This window comes from Rana temporaria, chromosome 12 (genome assembly GCF_905171775.1).
Source record: "Rana temporaria chromosome 12, aRanTem1.1, whole genome shotgun sequence".
NCBI lineage: Eukaryota > Metazoa > Chordata > Amphibia > Anura > Ranidae > Rana > Rana temporaria.
Genome location: NC_053500.1, coordinates 76544322 through 76567981, shown reverse-complemented (window position 1 = coordinate 76567981; position 23660 = coordinate 76544322). Strand labels below are relative to the sequence as shown.

The window sequence follows — 23660 nt, the reverse complement described above, 5'->3', positions numbered from 1 at the left end:
TTTTTTCCCGACGGGATTCCTGGCAGGCGTGCCCTGAAAAGCCGTATATACACACGGCTACACAAACACCCACCGTTCTTTTGAATGGCAAGAACGCAGTGACGTCATCGACCACGAAGAGCCGGTGTCTCGTCACATTCGATTTCGTCGCAGCCAGCTTGCTACACTCCAGACTAATGCTGTATGCTACCGCGCATGCGCTGAAGTGTTATCGAGCATGCACGTTTTTTCTACCCTGCAGGTAAGCATAGGCGACCGGTTTTCTCGTCAGGTTCTCTATTTTCCCGTCGGGATTGCTGGCTGTTTTCCTGACGGGAAAACTGCTAGGGAGCCTACATACGGCCGGGATTCCCGGCCAAATGCTCTCCTGACAGTTTTCCTGCCGGGAAAACCGGTGTTGTGTACGAGGCTTGAGTTCCCCAATTATGTGCACACAATGAGTTGTTCTTTTTTTTCCAATTAACCTGCATCTAGAGCAAAAACCTTATTTGATGTTGCTAATTTCTAACATGTTTCCCCATGCTGGTTCTTGTAGAAAAAATTGAGTGTTCTGTAGGTTCCGGCTGTTCATCTTTTCGCAGTTCCAGTTGTTGAACGAACTACGTGGTAATTGAGGGATCAAATGCTTGTGTAAGGAAAAGCATTCTATTAATCTACTAATACTGCCATAAGTAACAGTTTTAAAAGAGAGAACATTTGAGGAAAATGAGGAACAGAATGATTTGGGATACAAATATGGATAGTTATGAGCTATGCAATCTTAAAATAAACACATCATCTATCTGAATTACCATACCTATGACACTCTTTGCAAAGGAGGCACTTTTTAACGTGGCCAGACCCAGATCCCCAATTTTAACAAAGCCAGTGGGCCCCGTGATGAAGATGTTGTCACATTTAAGGTCACGGTGTATTATGGGAGGGCAGCGGGTATGGAGAAAGTGCAGGCCCTTTAAAATTTGACGACTCCACCTTTGCAGTACCTTTAGTTTCATCTCCTTGAATCTCTTCAAGTAGCTAAAAAAGCAATAGGAGAAAAGTATAAATATTTGACTCATGCACACAATGAAACACATAGACACAGATTTGCTCATCTGACTCAATTATTGAGTAGCTGGATATTAAAGCTGAATTCCAGGAACATAAATATACCCTCTCTAGACAAAATGAAGGTAGATTTCCGGGATAGCACCAACTAATCTTTAAAAATACTCCATCCCCCATCCTAACACTTTTTCTGACTAAACTGTGTAAGAAAGGTGCGTACTTACCTGTTTTAAAGCAGGGGTTCACCCTAAAAAAAAAAAAAAATTCTAGCATGCCATCACACATACTAGCGCGAGCTACAGTATGCCTTTATTTTATTTTTTGGCGCCGTACTCACAGTTTAATGCCGTAGTTACGTTTCAGACTCCCCAGAATGGGCGTTCCTATGCAGAGGGAACATGATTGACGGCCGGCTATGGCGTGTCACGTTCCCCGAAAATAGCCAAAATAGGACTTGGCTCTTCACGGCGCCTGCGCAGTCAGCTCCTAGTCTGTGCGCAGGCGCCGTATAGCACCGTGAAGAGCCGATACCTACTCCGGCTATTTTCGGGAAGCGTGACGCGCCATAGCCGGCCGTCAATCATCTTCCCTCTGCATAGGAACGCCCATTCCCCGCGGGGAGTCTGAAACTTCACTACGGCATTAAACTGTGAGTACGGCACAAAATAAATAAATAAAGGCATACTGTAGCTCACGCTAGTATGCTGGATTTAATGGTAGAAACTGGTTTCTTAGGGTGAACCACCGCTTTAATGCTTATCCAGTCCGGTCATGTGATCTTCCCTGTGTCAGCCAGCGGACATATTCGGGGGAGAGGAGACAGCGCTCAACAGGAGCTGTGATGTCACCCATAGGTTTGAATGACCCATTCTTTCTTGGTGTTCCCTCCTCGCCCCTGGAGCCACTGCTGGCTGAGAACAGGGGAGCCAATCACATGACAGACCCATAGCTGCATGAAAATAGGTAAGTATATACATCTTTCATACACAGGTTAGTCAGAATAAGCTTTTGTGTTATCCCAGAATTCCACTTTATCACTTGCACTGCCGGGGCAGCCCTTCTGCAATTTTTGCAGCTTTGAAGATATTTAACCATACTGTCAAATGAAAAAAATATATAAATTTCTGAGCAGTCAGATTTTCTGATCATAAAGGTCCATATTCAGCTGGATAGCAAATGGCTGTCACTTGAAATTATTGTCGGCTTAAGGAAAACGCACAAATCCCTCAAGGATATCTGATGAGGAAACACAGAGGATCATATTTACTTTCCACATTTTATTTGCCAGTGTCTGCTGTGATGAAGCTTGTGTTTTAAATCCTATAAGTGGAGTATATGTGGAGTGCTGTTACATCGTGCTATGGTGCACTTTCAATGTGTCACTTTTCTTTGGCTTTATGTACTTTTTAAAAGTGGTATTTTGCTGTTGTGAATATTCTCTGTCTTCAAATATACACTATATTACCAAAAGTATTGGAACCCCTGACTTCACACGCACATGAACTTTAATGGCATCCCAGTCTTCGTCCGTAGGGTTCAATATTGAGTTAGCCCCCCCCCTTTGCAGCTACAACAGCTTCAACTCTTCTGGGAAAGGTTGTCCACAAGGTTTAGAAGTGTATCTATGGGAATGTTTGACTATTCTTTCAGAAGTGCATTTGTGAGGTCAGGCACTGATATGGACTCGAAGGCCTGGCTCTAATTCATCCTATAGATGTTCTATCAGGTTAAAATCAGGATTCTGTGCAGGCCAGTCAAGTCAAGTGAGGGATCAGCCAAGAACTATATGGGAGGAGCTTGTGAATGATCTCAAGGCAGTTGGGACCACAAGTACCAAACAAAGAATTGGTAACACAATACACTGGGTTTCTCCACCAAGTACTAAGTCATGTTTTGCTTGGGGATCAAATACTTATTTTACTCACTGAACTGCAACTTAATTTATAACATTTGTATCATGTGTGTTTTTCTGGATTTTTGGTTGATATTCTGTTTCTATAACTTAAAATACACCTATGATAAAAATTATAGACCCTTCATTTCTTTGTAAGTGGGCAAACTTTCAAAATATGCAGGGGATCAAATAATTATTTCCCCCACTGTATATACTGTATATGTTGTTTAATGCACTTATACACAATTTTAGCAATTCATTATTTATTGTATTTAGGGTATAATTTCTCATTGCTCATTAGAGCAGCTCACTTGAGAGGAGACACGCCAATATATATGCAGTCATAAATATTGGTATATCGACACAATTCTAATCTTTTTGGCTCTATACACCACCACCTGAAGACAGTTGCAGTAGAGACCTGGCAGAGCATCACCAGGGATGAAACCCAGCGTCTGGTGATGTCTATGCGTTCCAGACTTCAGGCTGTAATTGACTGCAAAGGATTTGCAACCAAGTATTAAAAAGTGAAAGTTTATGATTGTTAATCTGTCCCATTACTTTTGGTCCCTTAAAAAGTGGGAGGCACATATACAAACTGTTGTAATTCCTAAACCGTTCACCTGATTTGGATGTAAATACCCTCAAATTAAAGCTGAAAGTCTGCAGTTAAAGCACATCTTGTTCGTTTAATTTCAAATCCATTGTGGTGGTGTATAGAGCCAAAAAGATTACAATTGTGTCGATGTCCCAATACTTATGGACCTGACTGTATATATGTATATATATTTATATATATATTGTGGCAGCAGGCAGGGTAAATTCCCTGGTTGCATCCAGGATGCAGTGTATATATCCCCTAGGTTCAAACTTAATGCCAGTTTATACCTCTAGGGGGAGTGCTGGGAAGACTTGATGAGCCCAGCTGAATTAGGTGGGCTCATTAGGTCCTCTACAAACACTCCCAGCATGCAGAGAGAGATGCTCCAACCTGGAATCAGATCTATGTGAATAATCTGGGGGAGAGTGATGTCTGTGCGGTGAGACCAAGCCTGTGTGGCTATTGCTAAGAGATTTAAATAGAAGGGAGTCAGGGACTGGGGCAGCACAAGGCTGTACCCAGTTGTTAGTTAGGGACACCAATGTTTATAGCAAGCAGGTCAAGTTGACCAGGATTTATTTTTGTATTTCTTTTGTTTTCTGTCATATTTTTATTTGTATTTAGTTCAAATAAAACCGCACCTTTTTGTTTTCCTCCTACCACTGTCTGCTGTACCTAGTGTTTTTTTGTGTGCTGAACCCTTCCAGGGGGTCACACACACCCGCTGTCGGGCTAACCCCTCACAATATATATATATATAGTAAAAAACGAATTGGCATGTTCTGGAGAGTATAAAAGATCGTGTTCAGGGCTTGCTGAACTGCCATTCCAAAGCATCCAACAGACTTTAATGCAAAGGGACTACTTGTAAAGTTGAAGCTGTAGTAGAGAGCAGTGCTGGCTCCTGTCCCATCCTGAATGCACCAACCACACTCCCTTCAGCTGTAGTGGCCAGGGGTGTACACATGTCACAGCCGCAGCAGGACTTATACACCCTGTCATGGTTGGTGAGTATAACACCTGCCAAGCATAACCCATTCATCCCCTTGGACCCTGCAGAAGCATGCAGTTGCGGGGTGCTTGCAGAGTGGCTACGTATGACCCATTTAACCCCTTGGACCCTGCAGAAGCATGCAGTTTCGGGGGGACTTGTCCCCATTTACTTGAATGGGTCTCGATTGGCAGGCGGTAGCACCCACCAAAGCAAAATTTAATTCTTGCTGCAGCATGTGTACACTTTTGGCTGCTGGCTCAACCACACCTGGTTTAAACCCATGATTGCCATGCACTGCATGCGATTGTGACACAATATACAATATAGTATGGTAATTAGAGGTTTAAATGTGGTGTGAGGAGGCGACACTGTGCCCGGTGATCTTTGATTTCTCCCATGTTGTTTAGGTAGATCTCCACCTCTTTAAGATCTCTACCTCTGCTCTAAACCAGCTCTACTTTTGCTTTACTAGAGATCAAGTTCTCTAGACACCTATCCTTTGTACTCTACGGCACTACATGTTATAGCCCTTTGACGTGTAGCAAATATATAGATTAAACATTTAAAAAAATAACAATTAAAGAAAAAAGCACATACGTCTTCAAAGTTCCAGATGTCATGAGCTCTGTAACCAGGACAATGCAGATCTGTCCCTTTACCAAGGTCTTCCAAGAATCATAAAATCTGACAATGTTCGGATGTTGCAGACCTTTCAGCATCTCCACCTCTTCACTGAATCTCTGGCGCTCTGCTTTGGTCAGTTTTCTGGTCTGTACACACAGAGAGAAAAAAAAAAAAAAATATTTGTCATTAAAATAAATAAATAAAATGTATATATTGGAGGTCACTTGTGTGACATGATAAGGATGTAAGCATTTTGAAACAACTAATAAGATAAGTATTACTCCAAATAATGAAAGATGAAGGCTTATTGATACCTGAGGTTTAATGCACATAAATGTACCATTTTATTAACTGTAAACTGTACCAGCGGAAACATGTAGGCTGGCATTACTGATTTTTGTTTTTGACCATTCTTTTTTTCTGGGCATCATACAGCTCAAATGGTTTTAAGGCTGCATTCACACCTGAACGCGGCGTATTTTACCACAACAAATTGCGGTGTTTTGTCCCGCGATTTGCCGTGACAAAACGCGGTAACATACGCCGCGGTAACATACACAGGAGGGGTGATCAACATTGTCGGCTATGCTCGAACGCCGAAGCCGCCTGAAAAAAAGGGTCCGGGACTTGTTTTGAGCTTCAGGCGTTTCGGCGTTCGGCGTGGAGATGTGAACCATCTCCATAGCCGACAATGTAAAATCACCCCTCCAGCGTATTGCAGGCTGTAATAGCGGCGGGCGTCTGGCGTGAAAACGCCTAGGTGTGAATGCAGCCTAACACTTTCAATGCAAAAAGAAAAAATTTGGGCTACAGTATACATATACTTTAACTTTTGTAGAAATATATGTATAAACAACAGAAACAATAACATAACATCAATAAAGAAGGGTAAAGGGTGTTAGAGCTGAGTTACAATATAACAAGGAAAAAGAAAATGAACTAGTTTTATTAAAAATAAACACTTGTTCATCAATGTACACCACTTTTAACTACAAAGAAAAGAACCAGTTTAAATACTTGGTAACGATAGTATTGTTATATAAAGTATTTGTTAATGCTGCTTACATACACTGTTTGCCAGCTTCACATACACAGCAGAAACTCCTACATTAGAGACCAGGGGGGTTATTTACAAAAGGCAAATCCACTTTGCACTGAAAGTGCACTTGGAAGTACAGTTGCTGTAGATCCGAGGGGGGACATGCAAGGAGAATTAAAAACATAATTTTAGCTTGCACATGATTGGATGATAAAATCAGCAGAGCTTCCCCTCATTTCAGAACCATCCCTCAGATCTACAGTGACTGCACTTCCAATTTCACTTTTAGTGCGCTTGTAGTGCAAAGTGGATTTGCCTTTCGTAAATAACCCCCCAGAACTTGCGCCATCCTATCTTAGATTGCAATATTTTGGATGGCCGCTAGGTGACACTTCCATTGCGGTCGGCGTAGAATATGTAAATGAGTGGATTCGCCGATTCACGAACGTACGCCAGGCCGACGCAGTACTTTTACGCCGTTTAAGTAAGAGATAGGCCGTGTAAAGTTAGAGCTAGGCCCTAGTGGAATAGTAATGTCAAGTATGGCCGCCGTTCCCGCCGCGAAATTCGAAATTTTTACGTCGTTTGCGTAAGTCGTCCGTGAATCGGGATTTACGCCGTTTACGTCCACGTCGAAATCAATAGGCCCGTACGGCGTACTTAGCCGCAATGCGCAGGCGCCCGGCGCATACGCAGTAGCCAAAAAACGTCAAAAACGTGAGGTCAAGCCTCATTGCCATTAAACACGCCCCCCTCCAACCCATTTGAATTAGGCGCCCTTACGCCCGCCGCGTTTACACTACGCCGCCCTAAGTAAGGAGGTAAGTGCTTTGAGAATCATGTACTTGCCTCTCTTACTTAAGGCGGCGTAGTGTAAACACGCTAGGCTACGCCGCCGCAAATTAGCGCGCCCCTACCTGAATCTACCTATAAGATCCGACGGTGTAAGTCTCTTACACCTGTCGGATTTTAAGGAGATCTATGCGTAACCTGATTCTATGAATCAGGCGCATAGATACGACAGTCGTATCTCAGAGATACGACGGCGTATCTCTTTTATGAATCTGGCCCCGTGTGTTTTACTGCAGGAAAAGGGACGCATGTGAATAAGCTCTTTAATAAATTCATGACCATTTGCTTTACAAGTCACATTTAACTAAACAATTAAAAAAACAAAATTTACCATTATTAAGCAGCTTTCTGTCTACTGGTTTAACTGGTTTAGTATATGTAATAGAATACTTAAAAAACAAAACATTTTTGGCCTTAAGCTGTTCACAGTATTACTTTTAGCTTTTGTATGTGAACATATTTTATAATAACACATTAATTCCCGTGATAGCCAAGCACATGTAAGGAAATTTTTTGGCTTGCATATGTTGGGATGATGCAAGTTAGCAGAGCTTTCACCCCATCTGGTAAGCAAAGTGAAAATTCCCGCAAAGTGAACAGCCTGTTTGCCTTTAGTAAATCACCCCTAGGGCTCATGCACACTGCACCCAAAAAATAAAGCTGCTTTCTACAGGCATTTGAGCTTTTATTTCTGCTTGAATAAGCTTGTGCTTTTTTGTGCTCTTGTACACGTTTTTTATTGAGCTTCTCCATGCGCCTTTGAGCTCCTTTAAGCTTGTTTGAGCTTTTTTAAGCATAAGCGTTTTTTTCACAAACCCTCCTAGATAGAATTTTCTTCACCACCGTATAAACCAAACAAACAGCTGGAACAAAGGTTTTAGTGTGTTTTTGAGCTTCTTTGAGTTTTTTTTTTAGCTCTTTTGAGCTCTTTGGGGCACTAGTTACTCTCAAAAACGCGAGTTTGGTGGGGTTTTTTTCTGCCTATAGTAGCATATGTCTGAAAACATCTGAAAAAGCCATAGGCCCATATTCTGAGTAAAAATCCGCCGGCTGCGCTTAAGGCACTTACACTCCGCTGTCCCAACTTACAGGAGCAGGTGTTGTATTCCCCAAACACTTGCTCCGTAAGTTGGGACAACGGAGTGTAAATGCCCCGGCGTAGCCTGGCGGATCTCCAAGGGGGCGGCTTCTATTCAAATGAAGCGCGCCCCCGATGCGAAAGAACTGCGCATGCGCCGGGCTTCAAAAAGCCCAGTGCGCATGCTCCAGTTCTCGGCAGAAAACTTCAATGACGCCGACGTGTGCGTCATTGACGTAAAGTCGTATTCAAGAACGACTTACGGAAACGACGTACCCGACGAAAAAACACGACGCGGACCCGACGCCATCCGTAACATGGCCTACGCGAGACTTGCGGAAACTTACCCCTCATATAGCAGGAGTAAGTTTCCGCTTACGCAAACGACGTAAGCGACGGTTACGCGACGCGAACTCATTCGGGAATCGGCGTAGAAAGATCATTTGCATACGCAAATGACTCCTTCACGTAAATGCCATCTAGCGGCAGCCGGCGTCATTGCATTTAAGATCTGCCAGTGTAAGTGACTTACAGATGGCGGATCTTAAGTGTATCTATGCAAAAATGATTCTAAGAATCAGGAGCATAGATACACTGGCCTAAAAAGGGAGTTACGATGGAGAATCCTGAGTTACTCCATCGTAACTTTACTCAGAATATGGCCCATAGTGTGCATGGACACATTGGCTAGTATAAAGGGGAGTTTCTAGGCGCTCAAAAGAGCTCAAAAGCCTGTAGGAGCGGCGTCTTTGAGCTCATTTGAGCTGCAGTGTGTATGAGCCCTTACAGTGTGTGAGCGGGCTCTCTTACAGTGTGTGAGCGGGCTCTCTTACAGTGTGTGAGGGGCTCTCTTACAGTGTGTGAGCGGGCTCTCTTACAGTGTGTGAGCGGGCTCTCTTACAGTGTGTGTGTGGGCTCTCTTACAGTGTGTGAGGGGCTCTCTTACAGTGTGTGAGCGGGCTCTCTTACAGTGTGTGAGCGGGCTCTCTTACAGTGTGAACGGGCTCTCTTACAGTGTGTGAGCGGGCTCTCTTACAGTGTGTGAGCGGGCTCTCTTACAGTGTGTGAGCGGGCTCTCTTACAGTGTGTGAGCGGGCTCTCTTACAGTGTGTGAGGGGCTCTCTTACAGTGTGTGAGGGGCTCTCTTCCAGTGTGTGAGCGGGCTCTCTTACAGTGTGTGAGGGGCTCTCTTCCAGTGTGTGAGCGGGCTCTCTTACAGTGTGTGAGCGGGCTCTCTTACAGTGTGTGAGCGGGCTCTCTTACAGTGTGTGAGCGGGCTCTCTTACAGTGTGTGAGGGGCTCTCTTCCAGTGTGTGAGCGGGCTCTCTTACAGTGTGTGAGCGGGCTCTCTTCCAGTGTGTGAGCGGGCTCTCTTACAGTGTGTGAGCGGGCTCTCTTCCAGTGTGTGAGCGGGCTCTCTTCCAGTGTGTGAGCGGGCTCTCTTCCAGTGTGTGAGCGGGCTCTCTTACAGTGTGTGAGCGGGCTCTCTTACAGTGTGTGAGCGGGCTCTCTTACAGTGTGTGAGCGGGCTCTCTTCCAGTGTGTGAGCGGGCTCTCTTCCAGTGTGTGAGCGGGCTCTCTTCCAGTGTGTGAGCGGGCTCTCTTACAGTGTGTGAGCGGGCTCTCTTCCAGTGTGTAAGCGGGCTCTCTTCCAGTGTGTGAGCGGGCTCTCTTACAGTGTGTGAGCGGGCTCTCTTACAGTGTGTGAGCGGGCTCTCTTACAGTGTGTGAGCGGGCTCTTACATTGTGTGAGCGGGCTCTCTTACAGTGTTTGAGTGGGCTCTCTTACAGTGTGTGAGGGGCTCTCTTACAGTGTGTGAGCGGGCTCTCTTACAGTGTGTGAGCGGGCTCTCTTACAGTGTGTGAGCGGGCTCTCTTCCAGTGTGTGAGGGGCTCTCTTACAGTGTGTGAGCGGGCTCTCTTACAGTATGTGAGGGGCTCTCTTACAGTGTGTGAGGGGCTCTCTTACAGTGTGTGTGCGGGCTCTCTTCCAGTGTGTGAGGGGCTCTCTTACAGTGTGTGTGCGGGCTCTCTTCCAGTGTGTGAGCGGGCTCTCTTCCAGTGTGTGAGCGGGCTCTCTTACAGTGTGTGAGGGGCTCTCTTCCAGTGTGTGAGCGGGCTCTCTTCCAGTGTGTGAGCGGGCTCTCTTACAGTGTGTGAGCGGGCTCTCTTCCAGTGTGTGAGCGGGCTCTCTTCCAGTGTGTGAGCGGGCTCTCTTCCAGTGTGTGAGCGGGCTCTCTTACAGTGTGTGAGCGGGCTCTCTTACAGTGTGTGAGCGGGCTCTCTTACATTGTGTGAGCGGGCTCTCTTACAGTGTTTGAGTGGGCTCTCTTACAGTGTGTGAGGGGCTCTCTTACAGTATGTGAGCGGGCTCTCTTACAGTGTGTGAGCGGGCTCTCTTCCAGTGTGTGAGCGGGCTCTCTTCCAGTGTGTGAGCGGGCTCTCTTCCAGTGTGTGAGCGGGCTCTCTTACAGTGTGTGAGCGGGCTCTCTTACAGTGTGTGAGGGGCTTTCTTACAGTGTGTGAGGGGCTCTCTTACAGTGTGTGTGCGGGCTCTCTTCCAGTGTGTGAGCGGGCTCTCTTCCAGTGTGTGAGCGGGCTCTCTTCCAGTGTGTGAGTGGGCTCTCTTACAGTGTGTGAGGGGCTCTCTTCCAGTGTGTGAGCGGGCTCTCTTCCAGTGTGTGAGCGGGCTCTCTTACAGTGTGTGAGCGGGCTCTCTTCCAGTGTGTGAGCGGGCTCTCTTCCAGTGTGTGAGCGGGCTCTCTTCCAGTGTGTGAGCGGGCTCTCTTCCAGTGTGTGAGCGGGCTCTCTTCCAGTGTGTGAGCGGGCTCTCTTCCAGTGTGTGAGCGGGCTCTCTTCCAGAGTGTGAGCGGGCTCTCTTCCAGTGTGTGAGCGGGCTCTCTTACAGTGTGTGAGCGGGCTCTCTTACAGTGTGTGAGGGGCTCTCTTACAGTGTGTGAGCGGGCTCTCTTACAGTGTGTGAGGGGCTCTCTTACAGTGTGTGAGCGGGCTCTCTTACAGTGTGTGAGCGGGCTCTCTTACAGTGTGTGAGCGGGCTCTCTTACAGTGTGTGAGCGGGCTCTCTTACAGTGTGTGAGCGGGCTCTCTTACAGTGTGTGAGCGGGCTCTCTTACAGTGTGTGAGGGGCTCTCTTACAGTGTGTGAGGGGCTCTCTTACAGTGTGTGAGCGGGCTCTCTTACAGTGTGTGAGGGGCTCTCTTACAGTGTGTGAGCGGGCTCTCTTACAGTGTGTGAGCGGGCTCTCTTACAGTGTGTGAGGGGCTCTCTTACAGTGTGTGAGGGGCTCTCTTACAGTGTATGAGCGGGCTCTCTTACAGTGTGTGATGGGCTCTCTTACAGTGTGTGAGGGGACTCTCTTACAGTGTGTGAGGGGACTCTCTTACAGTGTGTGAGGGGGCTCTCTTACAGTGTGTGAGCGGGCTCTCTTACAGTGTGTGAGGGGCTCTCTTACAGTGTGTGAGCGGGCTCTCTTACAGTGTGTGAGCGGGCTCTCTTACAGTGTGAACGGGCTCTCTTACAGTGTGTGAGGGGCTCTCTTACAGTGTGTGAGCGGGCTCTCTTACAGTGTGAACGGGCTCTCTTACAGTGTGTGAGGGGCTCTCTTACAGTGTGTGAGCGGGCTCTCTTACAGTGTGAACGGGCTCTCTTACAGTGTGTGAGGGGCTCTCTTACAGTGTGTGAGCGGGCTCTCTTACAGTGTGTGAGGGGCTCTCTTACAGTGTGAACGGGCTCTCTTACAGTGTGTGAGGGGCTCTCTTACAGTGTGTGTGCGGGCTCTCTTACAGTGTGTGAGCGGGCTCTCTTACAGTGTGTGAAGGGGCTCTCTTACAGTGTGTGCGGGCTCTCTTACAGTGTGTGAGCGGACTCTCTTACAGTGTATGAGCGGGCTCTCTTACAGTGTGTGAGCGGGCTCTCTTACAGTGTGTGTGCAGACTCTTAAAGGAGTTGTAAAAGTCCCCCCCCCCCCCTAAATAGCTTCCTTTACCTTAGTGCAGTTCTCCTTCACTTACCTCAGCCTTCCATTTTGCTTTTAAATGTCCTTATTTCTTCTGAGAAATCCTCACTTCCTGTTCTTCGGTCTGTAACTCCACACAGTAATGCAAGGCTTTCTCCCTGGTGTGGAGAAAGCCTCTTGAGGGGGGAGGGAGCGAGCAGGAGTGTCAGGACGCCCACTAACACGCAGCTCCTTTCTCTATCTGCAAAGTAGAGAGTGTCTTGACTTGCCTGCTCACCCCCTCCCCCAAGAGGCTTTCTCCACACCAGGGAGAAACCTTGCATTACTGTGTGGAGTTACAGACAGAAGAACAGGAAGTGAGGATTTCTCAGAAGATTTAAGGACATTTAAAAGCAAAATGGAAGGATGAGGTAAGTGAAGGAGGACTGCACTAAGGTAAAGGAAGCTATTTAGGGAAAAAAATATTTCCTTTACAACCCCTTTAAGAATCTAGCAGCATAGTGTAGCGCAGGTGTTCTTTCAGCCTGTAGGTGGCACTGTGCTGTTGTTCCAGGTGGAGAGGAGTCTGTTAAAGGAAGACAGCTGTTTGGATTGGCTGCTGAAATCACTGGATTTCTAGCAGATCTACAATTATTTCTCAGTGCTTGCAGTGTTTTGTAAAGGGAAAAAAACATGGAGAAATGTGCGTTTATGAGAGACATGTACTGAATCTGTTGTTGTTATTTTGCTCCGACATGCACTGTAACCCTAGTCCTAGTCAGATCAATGCTAGCCTACGTCTGTATATGATATAGTAATCGCCTTAGCGGATTTTGTCATTGAAATGTGCAAAGTTTATTCCTTGACCAGTACCAACTTGTAAAGCAACATTTGATGTATGAATATGAAACAACTTTCAGGCCTCCAGGAGAAATGTTTGACAAGTTCAAGGTAAAAAAAAAGAATGTAACTTGTACCTAAGGAGTCATGTCGTCTTTGGTACTCAGCATATCAGGGGATTATCTTTTGAACTTCACAACATGTGTGTTATGGTAACGCATAGCATTGCACTATGTATGTGTGTTGCAGTATGTTGCTATTCTTTAACCACTTCAATACCAGGCACTTTCGCCCCTTCCGGCCCTGGACAATTTTCAGCTTTCAGCTCTGTCGCACTTTGAATGACAATTGCGCGATCATGCAACACTGTACTGAAACTACATTTTTATCATTTTCTTCCCACAAATAGAGCTGCTAAACAAACTAAAAAAGATCAACATTTTTGAAAAAAATATAGTTTTTGTTTATGTTATAAAATGTAGGTTTCTCCTTCACTGACAGGCACTGATGAGTCGGCACTGATGGGCGGCACTGATTGGCACTGATGAGGCACTGATGAGATGCGGTGTGTCAGACTGCCAATCTGCGCTGCGCACCCCAACGTCATATGACGTCCAGTCAGGATAACAGTCAAAACAAAAGGATTCGCCCCGGGACTTTAAATGAAGTGGGTAACGTTTCCGCCAGTAAAAACAACAGTAATTGTATAGTATATAATTTATTCAAGTAAAATTGTTTACATGCGTACAGTAAAAATTTTACATACATAACACCAACAATTGCCAATTGAAACAATACATAGACAGTAAATATTAATACACAAGTATAATAGTGGACAGAGTACACGGGCATCATACTACCCGATTAGCCTAGTTTCGCAAGATCCAGCTCACTCTTCAGGGGTGTGCAACACTGTAACTAGGATGAAAAAGTGTATGTTTGACAATCTGGCATAGTATTCGTTGTAAAGGCACAGGGCAGGAGGGGTTGTAAGTCCCCATACTCACCACTGAGCTTGACCATGGCTACAAATATGTGGCCCCAAGACGGCAGCAGCAGGTGCCTCACCCTCAACCTGCTTCTGCCGTCATGGGGCCGCATATTTGTACTCACTCACTGGAGTGGTGTAGAGTGGGCGGGAGCGTCTGGTTCAAACTCTCAGCAGCTCACTAAGAGGCTTGTGGGCGAATCCCGACCATACGGTCGCAATCTTTCCTGAACCTCAGCCTGCTGTCTGCTGAAAACGGGTCACAGCCGTGCAGAACCAAGTGCACTTCTGTGATCCACAAGAGCAGTACAGCCAAATGAGCTTTTGCTATACTTCTCCTTTTTTAGCTTATTGAATTCTATGCATTAAGGTAAACAAACATCTGTGCTACAGGGTCTCCCCCTCATACTTACCTAAGCCTAGAGATGTGTACACTCTCTCCCTCTTCACAGGGTAGATTGGCAACAGGGGTATCCGTTGTATCCTGCTGCTATCAATCAAATTCTGTGGCGAGGGATCAGGGAGCGGGATTGAGCCTGCGCAAGTGCCCCCATAGGAAGCGTATTTCAATGGAGGTACTCCCTGAAGAGGAGGATTGGGGCTGCTCTGTGCAAAACCATTGCACAGAGCGGACAACAATGACAAGCTTTACAATCACTTTAATACCGCTTTAGGTAGAAACCATTATTTTGTATGTGTTAACAGTAGCTAAAATGTAGGAAAGTTTTTAATATATATCTTAGTATTAGATGTGGATGCCTATTGTTATAATTATATCAAAAAATGAATGCGTAAATGGTGATAATGATAGGGAGGGAATGCTAAATTCATAGAGTCTGTTAATGACACATAAATAATTGCTGGGCATGCTATGCCTCTAAGGAAGGAAACCATTTAATTGTGGAAAGCTAAAAAAATTGTGTTAATGTAGGATTATGGGATTTGTGAAATTTGCCAACAACCATGTAACCCCTAAAAAAAATTATACACCCTGCAAGTAGGACCAGGATTTTTCCATTAGCACTTAAAGTGATTGTAAACAATCAACTTGTAAAGCAACCCATTCCGTTTAAAATAGAAATGAACGGCAAAACATTTGTGTATAGATACAAAAAAAAAAAAACACATTATAAATACCTTTTTTCCCTTTTTTTATAAGTGATCACATTCCCTCTGCTCTCAGCTGCATAAGAGCTGGGGGAGAGGAGAAGCAGCAGCAGCACACTGAGCTTCCCAGTAAATGGCTGTGCAGCGGGGGGGGGGGGGGGGCGTGTCAAGACGGGTCTGATCATTGGAGGAGAGCAAGCTTATTTCCTCCAGAACTGACTGTGGTGTGCTCTCCTGCTTAGTGCGGTCAATTTTGATTGGAAAACAATGGGACTAGCAGGAACACCAGGGATTTCACACAAATAAAGCAATACAAAGAGAACAGGATATTTTCTTATATAGAATAAATCTATACTCTATATATCTTTAACTCCAGAAAACCTGAAAATTCTCCCGCGCCCACTCTGCTACCTGCTACACTGGTTTCTGCAGCCTCCTCTCTCCCATGCTCCAGCATTCTAAGGTCCTCTGACATGATCAAGATTAATATAGGGATCATAGCCCTGTACTGGACATAAGGACGCTGAGGAACATTTGACCGCTTGATCATGGGGAAAATCGCCTGCCGGGGGAGTGAAGGATCAGGTAAGTATTACTGCTTTTACTACCGCCTAGACTGAGCAAGCAGTTAGCCTTTGCAGCAGTGGCGGCTGGTGCTCAAAATTTTTGGGGGGGCGCAAAGGAAAAAAAAAATTGCAGTCTCACTGTGCCCAAACGCAGCCACTGTTACATGCCATCAAATGCAGCCACTGTGCCATCAATTCGCACCACTGTGCCATGCCATTAAACGCAGTCACTGTACCATGCCATCAAATGCAGTCACTGTGCCATCAATTCGCACCACTGTGCCATCAATTCGCACCACTGTGCCATGCCATTAAACGCAGTCACTGTGCCATCCATTGTCACCACTGTGCCATGCCATTAAACGCAGCCACTGTGCCATACATTGTCACCACTGTGCCATGCCATTAAACGCAGCCACTGTGCCATCCATTGTCACCACTGTGCCATACATTGTCACCACTGTGCCATGCCATTAAACGCAGCCACTGTGCCATCCATTGTCACCACTGTGCCATGCCATTAAACGCAGTCACTGTGCCATCTATTGTCACCACTGTGCCATGCCATTAAACGCAGCCACTGTGCCATACATTGTCACCACTGTGCCATGCCATTAAACGCAGCCACTGTGCCATCCATTGTCACCACTGTGCCATGCCATTAAACGCAGCCACTGCGCCCTTTAATGGTCGCCGCTGTGCCAATTGTCCCCACTGTGCCCTGTAAATTGCGTTCTTCCCCCCCCCCGCCCGGCACTTACCTTTACTGGAGTCAGGCATCCACGTCCCACGATGTCTTCTCCCGCCCTCGATGACTGACAGGCGTCTCAGCCAATCAGGTTACAGGTAGCCAGAACCGGCCAACGTGATTGGCTGAGACGCCTGTCATCTTATTCAAGGGGCGTACAGTCTGTGCGCTCCGAGAATAAGCTTCCGGGACCCGAGGGCTGTATTGGGAAAGCCTATCAGAGCCGTTGGCTTTGATAGACATTTCCCTACAGCCAACCAGCTGGCGTTATTCAGATGGCCGGACATTGAGCGCCGACCATCTGAATAACAGCGGCAGCGGCGAAAATAACATAGATTCGTGCAATGCATGAATCTATGTTATTTCACTCAGTGGCGGTGAGAGCCAGAGGGGGCGGCGCTCCAGCGCCCTCTATGGACGAACCGCCACTGCTTTGCAGTGTAGGCATGGCCCCACTACAAGGAGAATTTCCAGCTTTCCTGGGCTTTAATAAAAGGTGGTACCTTTGGGTACACCAGACCGTCATCTATGTGCTGTGTGTAAGAATGATTCACAAGGGGAGGAAGTAGGGGGCACACTTTGGCATCTATACATTGGGTGCCAGGGGACCTTGTTCAACAGAGGTAGTGTGTCCTTCAACAGTAAGGAAATTTAAACATCAGTATGATAAACTTAGGTCTATCCTTAAAAGTTATGAAAAAAAGGCTGTATGTGACATTTTGTACTCTCCTCTGTAAGCTGTGCTCTATTTTACATATTTATTACTAATGCACTCTGCACAATATGTTCTAGGTTACACAAGGCTAACTTTTGCTGTACATTATATACTGCAGATCGTTATCTCAGTCGCTGGTTACTAAGAAGTGTACAGCTTTTTCATAGAAGTTCTCTCTTAAGCTAGGGTCTAGCCTAGGGGTAGGCAACCTTTTGAGCACAGTGTGCCGAAAAATGTTTTCAAATAATTTTATAACAAAAAAACGTTTTTTTTATAAAGTAAATGCTGTAAACTACTTTAGTAGTGAGAAATTACCATCTGCACTCTCACGCCTCAGATCAGCCCCAATTCCTGCAACTCCACACCTCAGATCACTGTCCCCCCTGCAAATCTATTTCACCACTGTACCCCCTGCTCTTCTGCCCCACCACTGTAACACCCTGTATATCTGCCCCACCAATGTACCCCCTTTCTCATCTGCCCGAACCGATGTTACCCCCTGCACATCTGCCCCACCACTGTAACACCCTGTATATCTGCCCCACCAATGTACCCCCTTTCTCATCTGCCCGAACCGATGTTACCCCCTGCACATCTGCCCCACCACTGTAACCCCTGCACATCTGTCCCACCACTGTAACACCCTGTACATCTGTCCCACCAATGTACCCCCTTTCTCATCTGCCCCACCGATGTTACCCCCTGCACATCTGCCCCACCACTGTAACCCCCTGCACATCTGCCCCACCACTGTACATCTGCCCCACCACTGTAACACCCTGTACATCTGCCCAACCACTGTACCACCCTACTCATCTGTCCCATCAATGTACCTTCTTTCTCCTTTGCCCCAACACTGAACCCCCTCTGCTCATCTTTCCCACCACTGTAACCCCCTTCTCATCTGGCCCAACACTGAACGCCCCCCCCCCCCCGCTCATCAGCCCCATCACTGTACCGCCCTGCTTTTCTGTCCCACCGCTGAACCCCCTTCTCATCCCTCCCACCACTGTACCCCCTGCACATCTGCCCCACCACTGTACCCCCTTTGCTCTTCTGTCCCACCACTGTAACCCCCTGCTCATTTTCCCCATCAATGTCCCCCTTTTCTCATCCGCCCCACTACTGTACCTCTGTTCCACCACCGTATACCCATGCTCTTCTGTCTCACTACTGAATAACCTTCTCATTTGTCCTAACACTGAACCCATCTGCTCATTTGCCCTACCACTGTAACACGTTTTTTCATCTGAGTGAGTGAGTGAGTGAGTGAGTAACTTGTATAGCGCAGCAAATGCGAACTTAATCGCCTCAAGGCGCTGTCCCACCAATGTACCTCCTGCTCTTCTGCCGCACCTCTGTTCCCCCTGCTCTCCTGCCCCAACACTGTTCCCCCTGCTCTCCTGCCCCACCACTGTAACCCCCTGCTCATCTGCCCCATCAATACACCTCCTTTCACTGCTGCCCCACTGCTGTACCCCCTGCTTTTCTGCCCCAACACTGAACTCTCATCTGGCCCATCACTGTGCCCCCTGCTCTTTTGTGCCACTGCTTAAACCCTTTCTCATCTCTTACACCACTGTACATCCCTGCACATCTGCCCCACCGCTGTACCCTCCTGCTCTTCTGTTCCACCTCTGAACCCCTCCTACTCATCTGCTCCACCGATGTATCATCTTCTCTTCTATGATATGTGTTATATGCAGAGTGGTGAAAGGAAGCAGAGATGAAACGACACATCTACCTGTCCTGGCACACTCATCCTGCTGATCCACGTCTCACATCCAGCCCTTGTGCTTGTATGTGACGTCACTGGTTTTAGGCAAAAGTATCAAAAGTGTCAGAATCACCTTCTCATTTGTGTGTCGCAATATCAGATTGTGTGCCGCAATATCGCAATTCTGCAATTTTTTTTTGCAAATCTGCTATAAGTCTTTGATAGTGGCCATTACTAGTATGAATAAATAAATGAAAATTCCATAAATGTATCCCATAGTTTGTAGAAGCTATTACGTTTGCGGTAATAAATAAATATACGCTGACTGGGATTTTTTTTTACCTAAAACATGTAGCAGAATACACATCGGCCTAAACTTATGAAGAAATTCGATTTTTTAAATTTTTTTATTGGGTGTGTATTATAGTAGAAAGTAAAAAATATTGTTTTTTATTATTTTTCAAAATTGGCATTCTTTTTGGTTTATAGTGCATTTAAAACGCAGTGGTGATCCCATACCACTAAAAGAAAGCTCTATTTATGGGAAGAAACATGACATATATTTTTTTGGTTACATTGTTGCATGACCATGACATTGTCAGTTACAGTAACGCAGTGCCGTATTCCAAAAAAAAATCCTGGTAATGGGGGGAAATCTTCCAGAGGTCAAGTGGTTAAAGAGGAAAAAGTATTGCTTTTCTTCAGAGCTGTGGATTCTTAGACCCCATACACACTATTACATTTTCAGTAGATTGTTTGAGTTCAGATTTACCAAAACCATATAAAATTAGGTGAAACCTTGAGTTTCAACGTGTATGCAATCAGATAGGCCCTTGCACTACATAGTTTTGGTTAATCTGAAGACAAAAATCTGCAGAAAATCGAATAGTGTGTATGGGGCCTTAGTTTATGAAGAATTTGTTCTTACATGCAAACTGGTATCCCCATAACAAGGGAGTGGTGAGGGATACTGGCCCAAAAAAAAAAAATGTTGGTGTGACAATAGTCAGTGTCTCCAGATAAGAGTTCCAGGGATGGGCTGAGAATAGGAAAGGGAAGTTTCATCCCATGGGATGGAAAGAAACAGAAAGTAGATGACTGCACACTCTAGAACAAAGGTGTCAAACACAAGGCCCGCGGGCCGAATCCTGCAGCTGCAGAAGAGCCCCAGCCCTCCTCTGGTCCTCCTCCAGACCCTTACTTTCTGCTTTTAAGCAATGCATCCAGCTTCTTCCCAGCAGCAGCAAAAGGAAAGGGGGGTACACTGTGATGTAAGGGAGAGTGGGGGACTCACCTTCTGATGGTGGGGTGGCTCTTGACATCTAATGTAAGGGAAGGGGATGCGCTGGACATCTAATCTTACAGATACAACTGTCCCCTTTGAGGGCAATCATAATGCTGATGTGGCCCACAGTGAAATTGAGTTTGACACCCCTGCTCTAGAAGGATGTCAATACTTTAGTAATTCTTTTAAATAATAATAAAATAAAAAACATGATAGCACAAGCAGATAGATGTTTCAGGCAGTAATAGGGTTAAAATAACAGTAACTGAAACAGACTGTCTCCTAAATAGTGGAAGGAAAACACAGGTGCGGCAAATATTGCTCCACCCTTTAACTCTTATGCCACGTACACACGATCAGACTTTTGCCCGGCCAAAAGCACATCGGAATTCCGCCAGAATTCCATCGGAGTAAAATAGAACATGTTTTATATTTAAACTCTGATGGAATTAATCGGAATTCCGATGGAAATTCTCCAATGGAGCATACACAATGGAAAAAGTCAGTGGGAAATTCTGATCGTGTGTATGTGGCATTAGAGAGCATTAAAACAGTATTAAAAATTAAATAAAATCATAAATCAAAAATGCCCTCCAAAGACAAAACAGAACAAGTAAAAAAATACACATCCCCCTTGTCCCTAGTGGTCTTCCCAGTGCCCTACATGTACTTTTATATAATAAAAACTGTTCTTTCTGCCTGCAAACTGTAGATTGTCCATAGCAACCAAAAGTGTCCCTTTATGTCAAAAATGGTTTTAGAGCAGCTAGAAAACAGCGATAATAAATTATAATCACTTGCAGAATTGTGCGATAGCGATTTGTGGGGAAATTCGTCATAAAAAAATAAAAGTAATGACAGCGACAATTCTGCAACTGAGCAAATTTCAGTGATTTTGAGTTGATTACATTATTGAATAATTTTTATTATAATTATATTATTATTTGTTATAATTATTTATTATATTATAATTTATAAATTTTTTAAAAAAAAAAATCATACCTGGGATGCCTACTAGACTCTTGTTTGGTCAGATTTAAGTGAGTTATTCCTAAGAATTACAGGCCTACAGTATAAAACGCCAAATTTCCTTGCAAATAATGGTACCGCTTTCAGCACCTTTTTTCTGAAAGAATCATACCGCCAGGGAGGTTAAGAGATAAGGTTATATCAGGCTTTAATTGGCTGAAAAAGAATACAAGTCTATGCCTCGCTACCAAAACTGTGTTCCCAGAAGTCCTGAATGTTATCTATAACATTAAGGGAGAACTCAACGCGTATAAAAAAAAAATGGACTCTTTTAAAAGTACCGCAGAGTAAAGCCTAATTGCACAATTTTATCATTACTGTGCACTGCAGCTTACAAAACTACCCCACTGGAGCAAGAAAGGGAATGAAGAAAGTGGCATACTCAGAAGAGAGAAAATAATAGAAGTACAAGGAAGCAGGCCCATCCACCTCAATGTTATAAGGTCTATGCAATCAGACTTCAGTGGAATATATAGAACTAAAATTAAGGTAAGCTAAATGAGCTTTCTGGCATTAGCACAAGTAACGTGTCCTGGATAGGATCTCTATGATGGATTAAACTTGTTGCTCGGAACAATCCATTAAATTACTATTTTATTGCATTACAAGATGACGGGCTGTGACGTCTTGCAAATCTATGTGCATTAGCTTTATATATGGTTACTTTTATAAATCAAACTGTTAAGCCAAATTTGGTCGTAAAATACAGAGACACTTCCTCTAGGTGACCTGCATTTTTTTTAACTTGAACATGTCTTACCTGTCATTTACCATAATTGATTTATTTGATGTCTGATTGTAAGAGGTATTTAAAAAAAGTTGATTATGTTATTTTCTTCAATGTGGTTTATGCTCTACATATTGTTAAATTAAAGCTAAACTCTCGGATAAGCATTTATTGGCGAAATAAACAAGGTATGCGTCCTTTTACTTGAATCTTGGTATGTGCTGTGTATTTCTCCCAGATCAGCGTAGTAATCTGGCATTAAACTTTGCCTTCATATGGAAGCTTCCTGTAATAAAGACCAGTCACTGACGCAGAGAAAGTGGACTTGAATTTGTCGCCCTACTATAGTTTTCTGCAGGCAGTTTTTAAACAGTTTCAGTCCTGGCCAACGTTGCCATTTCTCTAATAAACTTTAATTTTAGTGCACACAAACACAATATAATAACCAACATTTCAGTAAAAAATAAAAAATAATGTTACACTGAATAAACAGATACCTAACATGTCACACTTTAAAATTGCGTATGCCTGTGGAGTGGTGCCAAACTACGGTACTTAAAAATCTCCATAGACGACACTTTAATAGCCTTGACAGGTTACCAGTTTAGAGTTACACAGGAGGTCAGGTGCTTGAATTATTGCTCTCGCTCTGATATTCATGTGATACCTCACATGTGTAGTGTGATCGCCATTCACATAAGCATGCAGGACAAATGCCTGTATTCGCCTTGCCTTGACAGGGGTGCTTTAAAAATGTTATTATTTTATTTATTTATTTTAACCACTTCCCTACCGCACGCCGTCATATGACGTCCTTCACTTTGTGCGGTGATATCTAATGGATTCCTGCAGCTACAAGCATCATTCAGATATCCTTTTTTCAGTTGGCGATTCTGTGCGCGATAAGAATGATCATAGCAGCGGTTCCGCTGCTTGATCGTTCTTATAGGTGATCCCGCCGCCATCCGGTGCTTCTCCGGGCTCTTCCGTGCCATCAGGGGCTCGGAGAAAAAATCGTCTGGCGCCGGCTGACGATAATAGAGATTTCCGGTGACCAGATGGTCACCAGTCATCTCTATGACTGTTGGAGGCCAGAAGTAAACAAAGCTGTGATCGCGGCTGTTAGCATGAGATCTGTGATTTCTTTTTCCCGATCTCATGCTTTCCAGCCTGGAGGAGAGATGTGGGGTCTTATTGAACTTGCATCGCTCCATAAAGAGTACCTGTCACTAAGCATTCCTATTACAAGGGATGTTCATATTCCTTGTAATAGGAATAAAAATGATAAAAAAAATAATAATAAAAAAAAAAGTAAAAATAAAAAAAATTAAGTAAAAAAAAATGTAAAACCCCCTGTCCCCAGTAGCTTGCGTTTAGAAGCGAACACACATGTAAGTGACACATGTGAGGTATTGCCGCGTGTGATAGAGCATGTGCAACAATTCTAGCACTAGACCTCCTCTGTAATGCTAAACTGGTAACCTGTAAAAAAAAAATTAAAGCGTCACCTATGGAGATTTTTAAGTACTGAAGTTTGGCGCCTTCCATGAGTGTGCGCAATTTTAAAGCGTGACATGTTAGGTATCTATGTACTCGGCGTAACATCATCTTTCACATTATACAAAAAAATTGGGCTAACATTACAATTTATGTAATGTTATTTTTTAATTCATGAAACCGTTTTTTTTCCCAAAAAAAGACGTTTGAAAAATGATTGCGCAAATACCGTGCAAGATAAAAAGTTGCAATGACCGCCATTTTTCCTAGACTGTCTGCTAAAAAATTATGATTTTTACATGAAGGAGAGAAGTGCCAGAATAGGCCTGGTATGGAAGTAGTTAACATTGTACCTTT

The 23660-nt window shown here is 44.7% G+C and overlaps 1 protein-coding gene across 1 annotated transcript in view; it reads right to left on the bottom strand.

Moving 5' to 3' along the window:
* Nucleotides 1-23660, bottom strand: part of WNK4 (WNK lysine deficient protein kinase 4) — a 320113-nt gene that overhangs the window by 116687 nt on the left and 179766 nt on the right. Inside the window, exons 2-3 of the mRNA XM_040331198.1 lie at nucleotides 5134-5306; nucleotides 797-1017 (exon numbers count right to left, since the gene is read on the bottom strand). Coding sequence (XP_040187132.1) covers nucleotides 797-1017; nucleotides 5134-5306 — 394 coding nt within the window. The remainder of the gene's footprint in view (nucleotides 1-796; nucleotides 1018-5133; nucleotides 5307-23660) is intronic.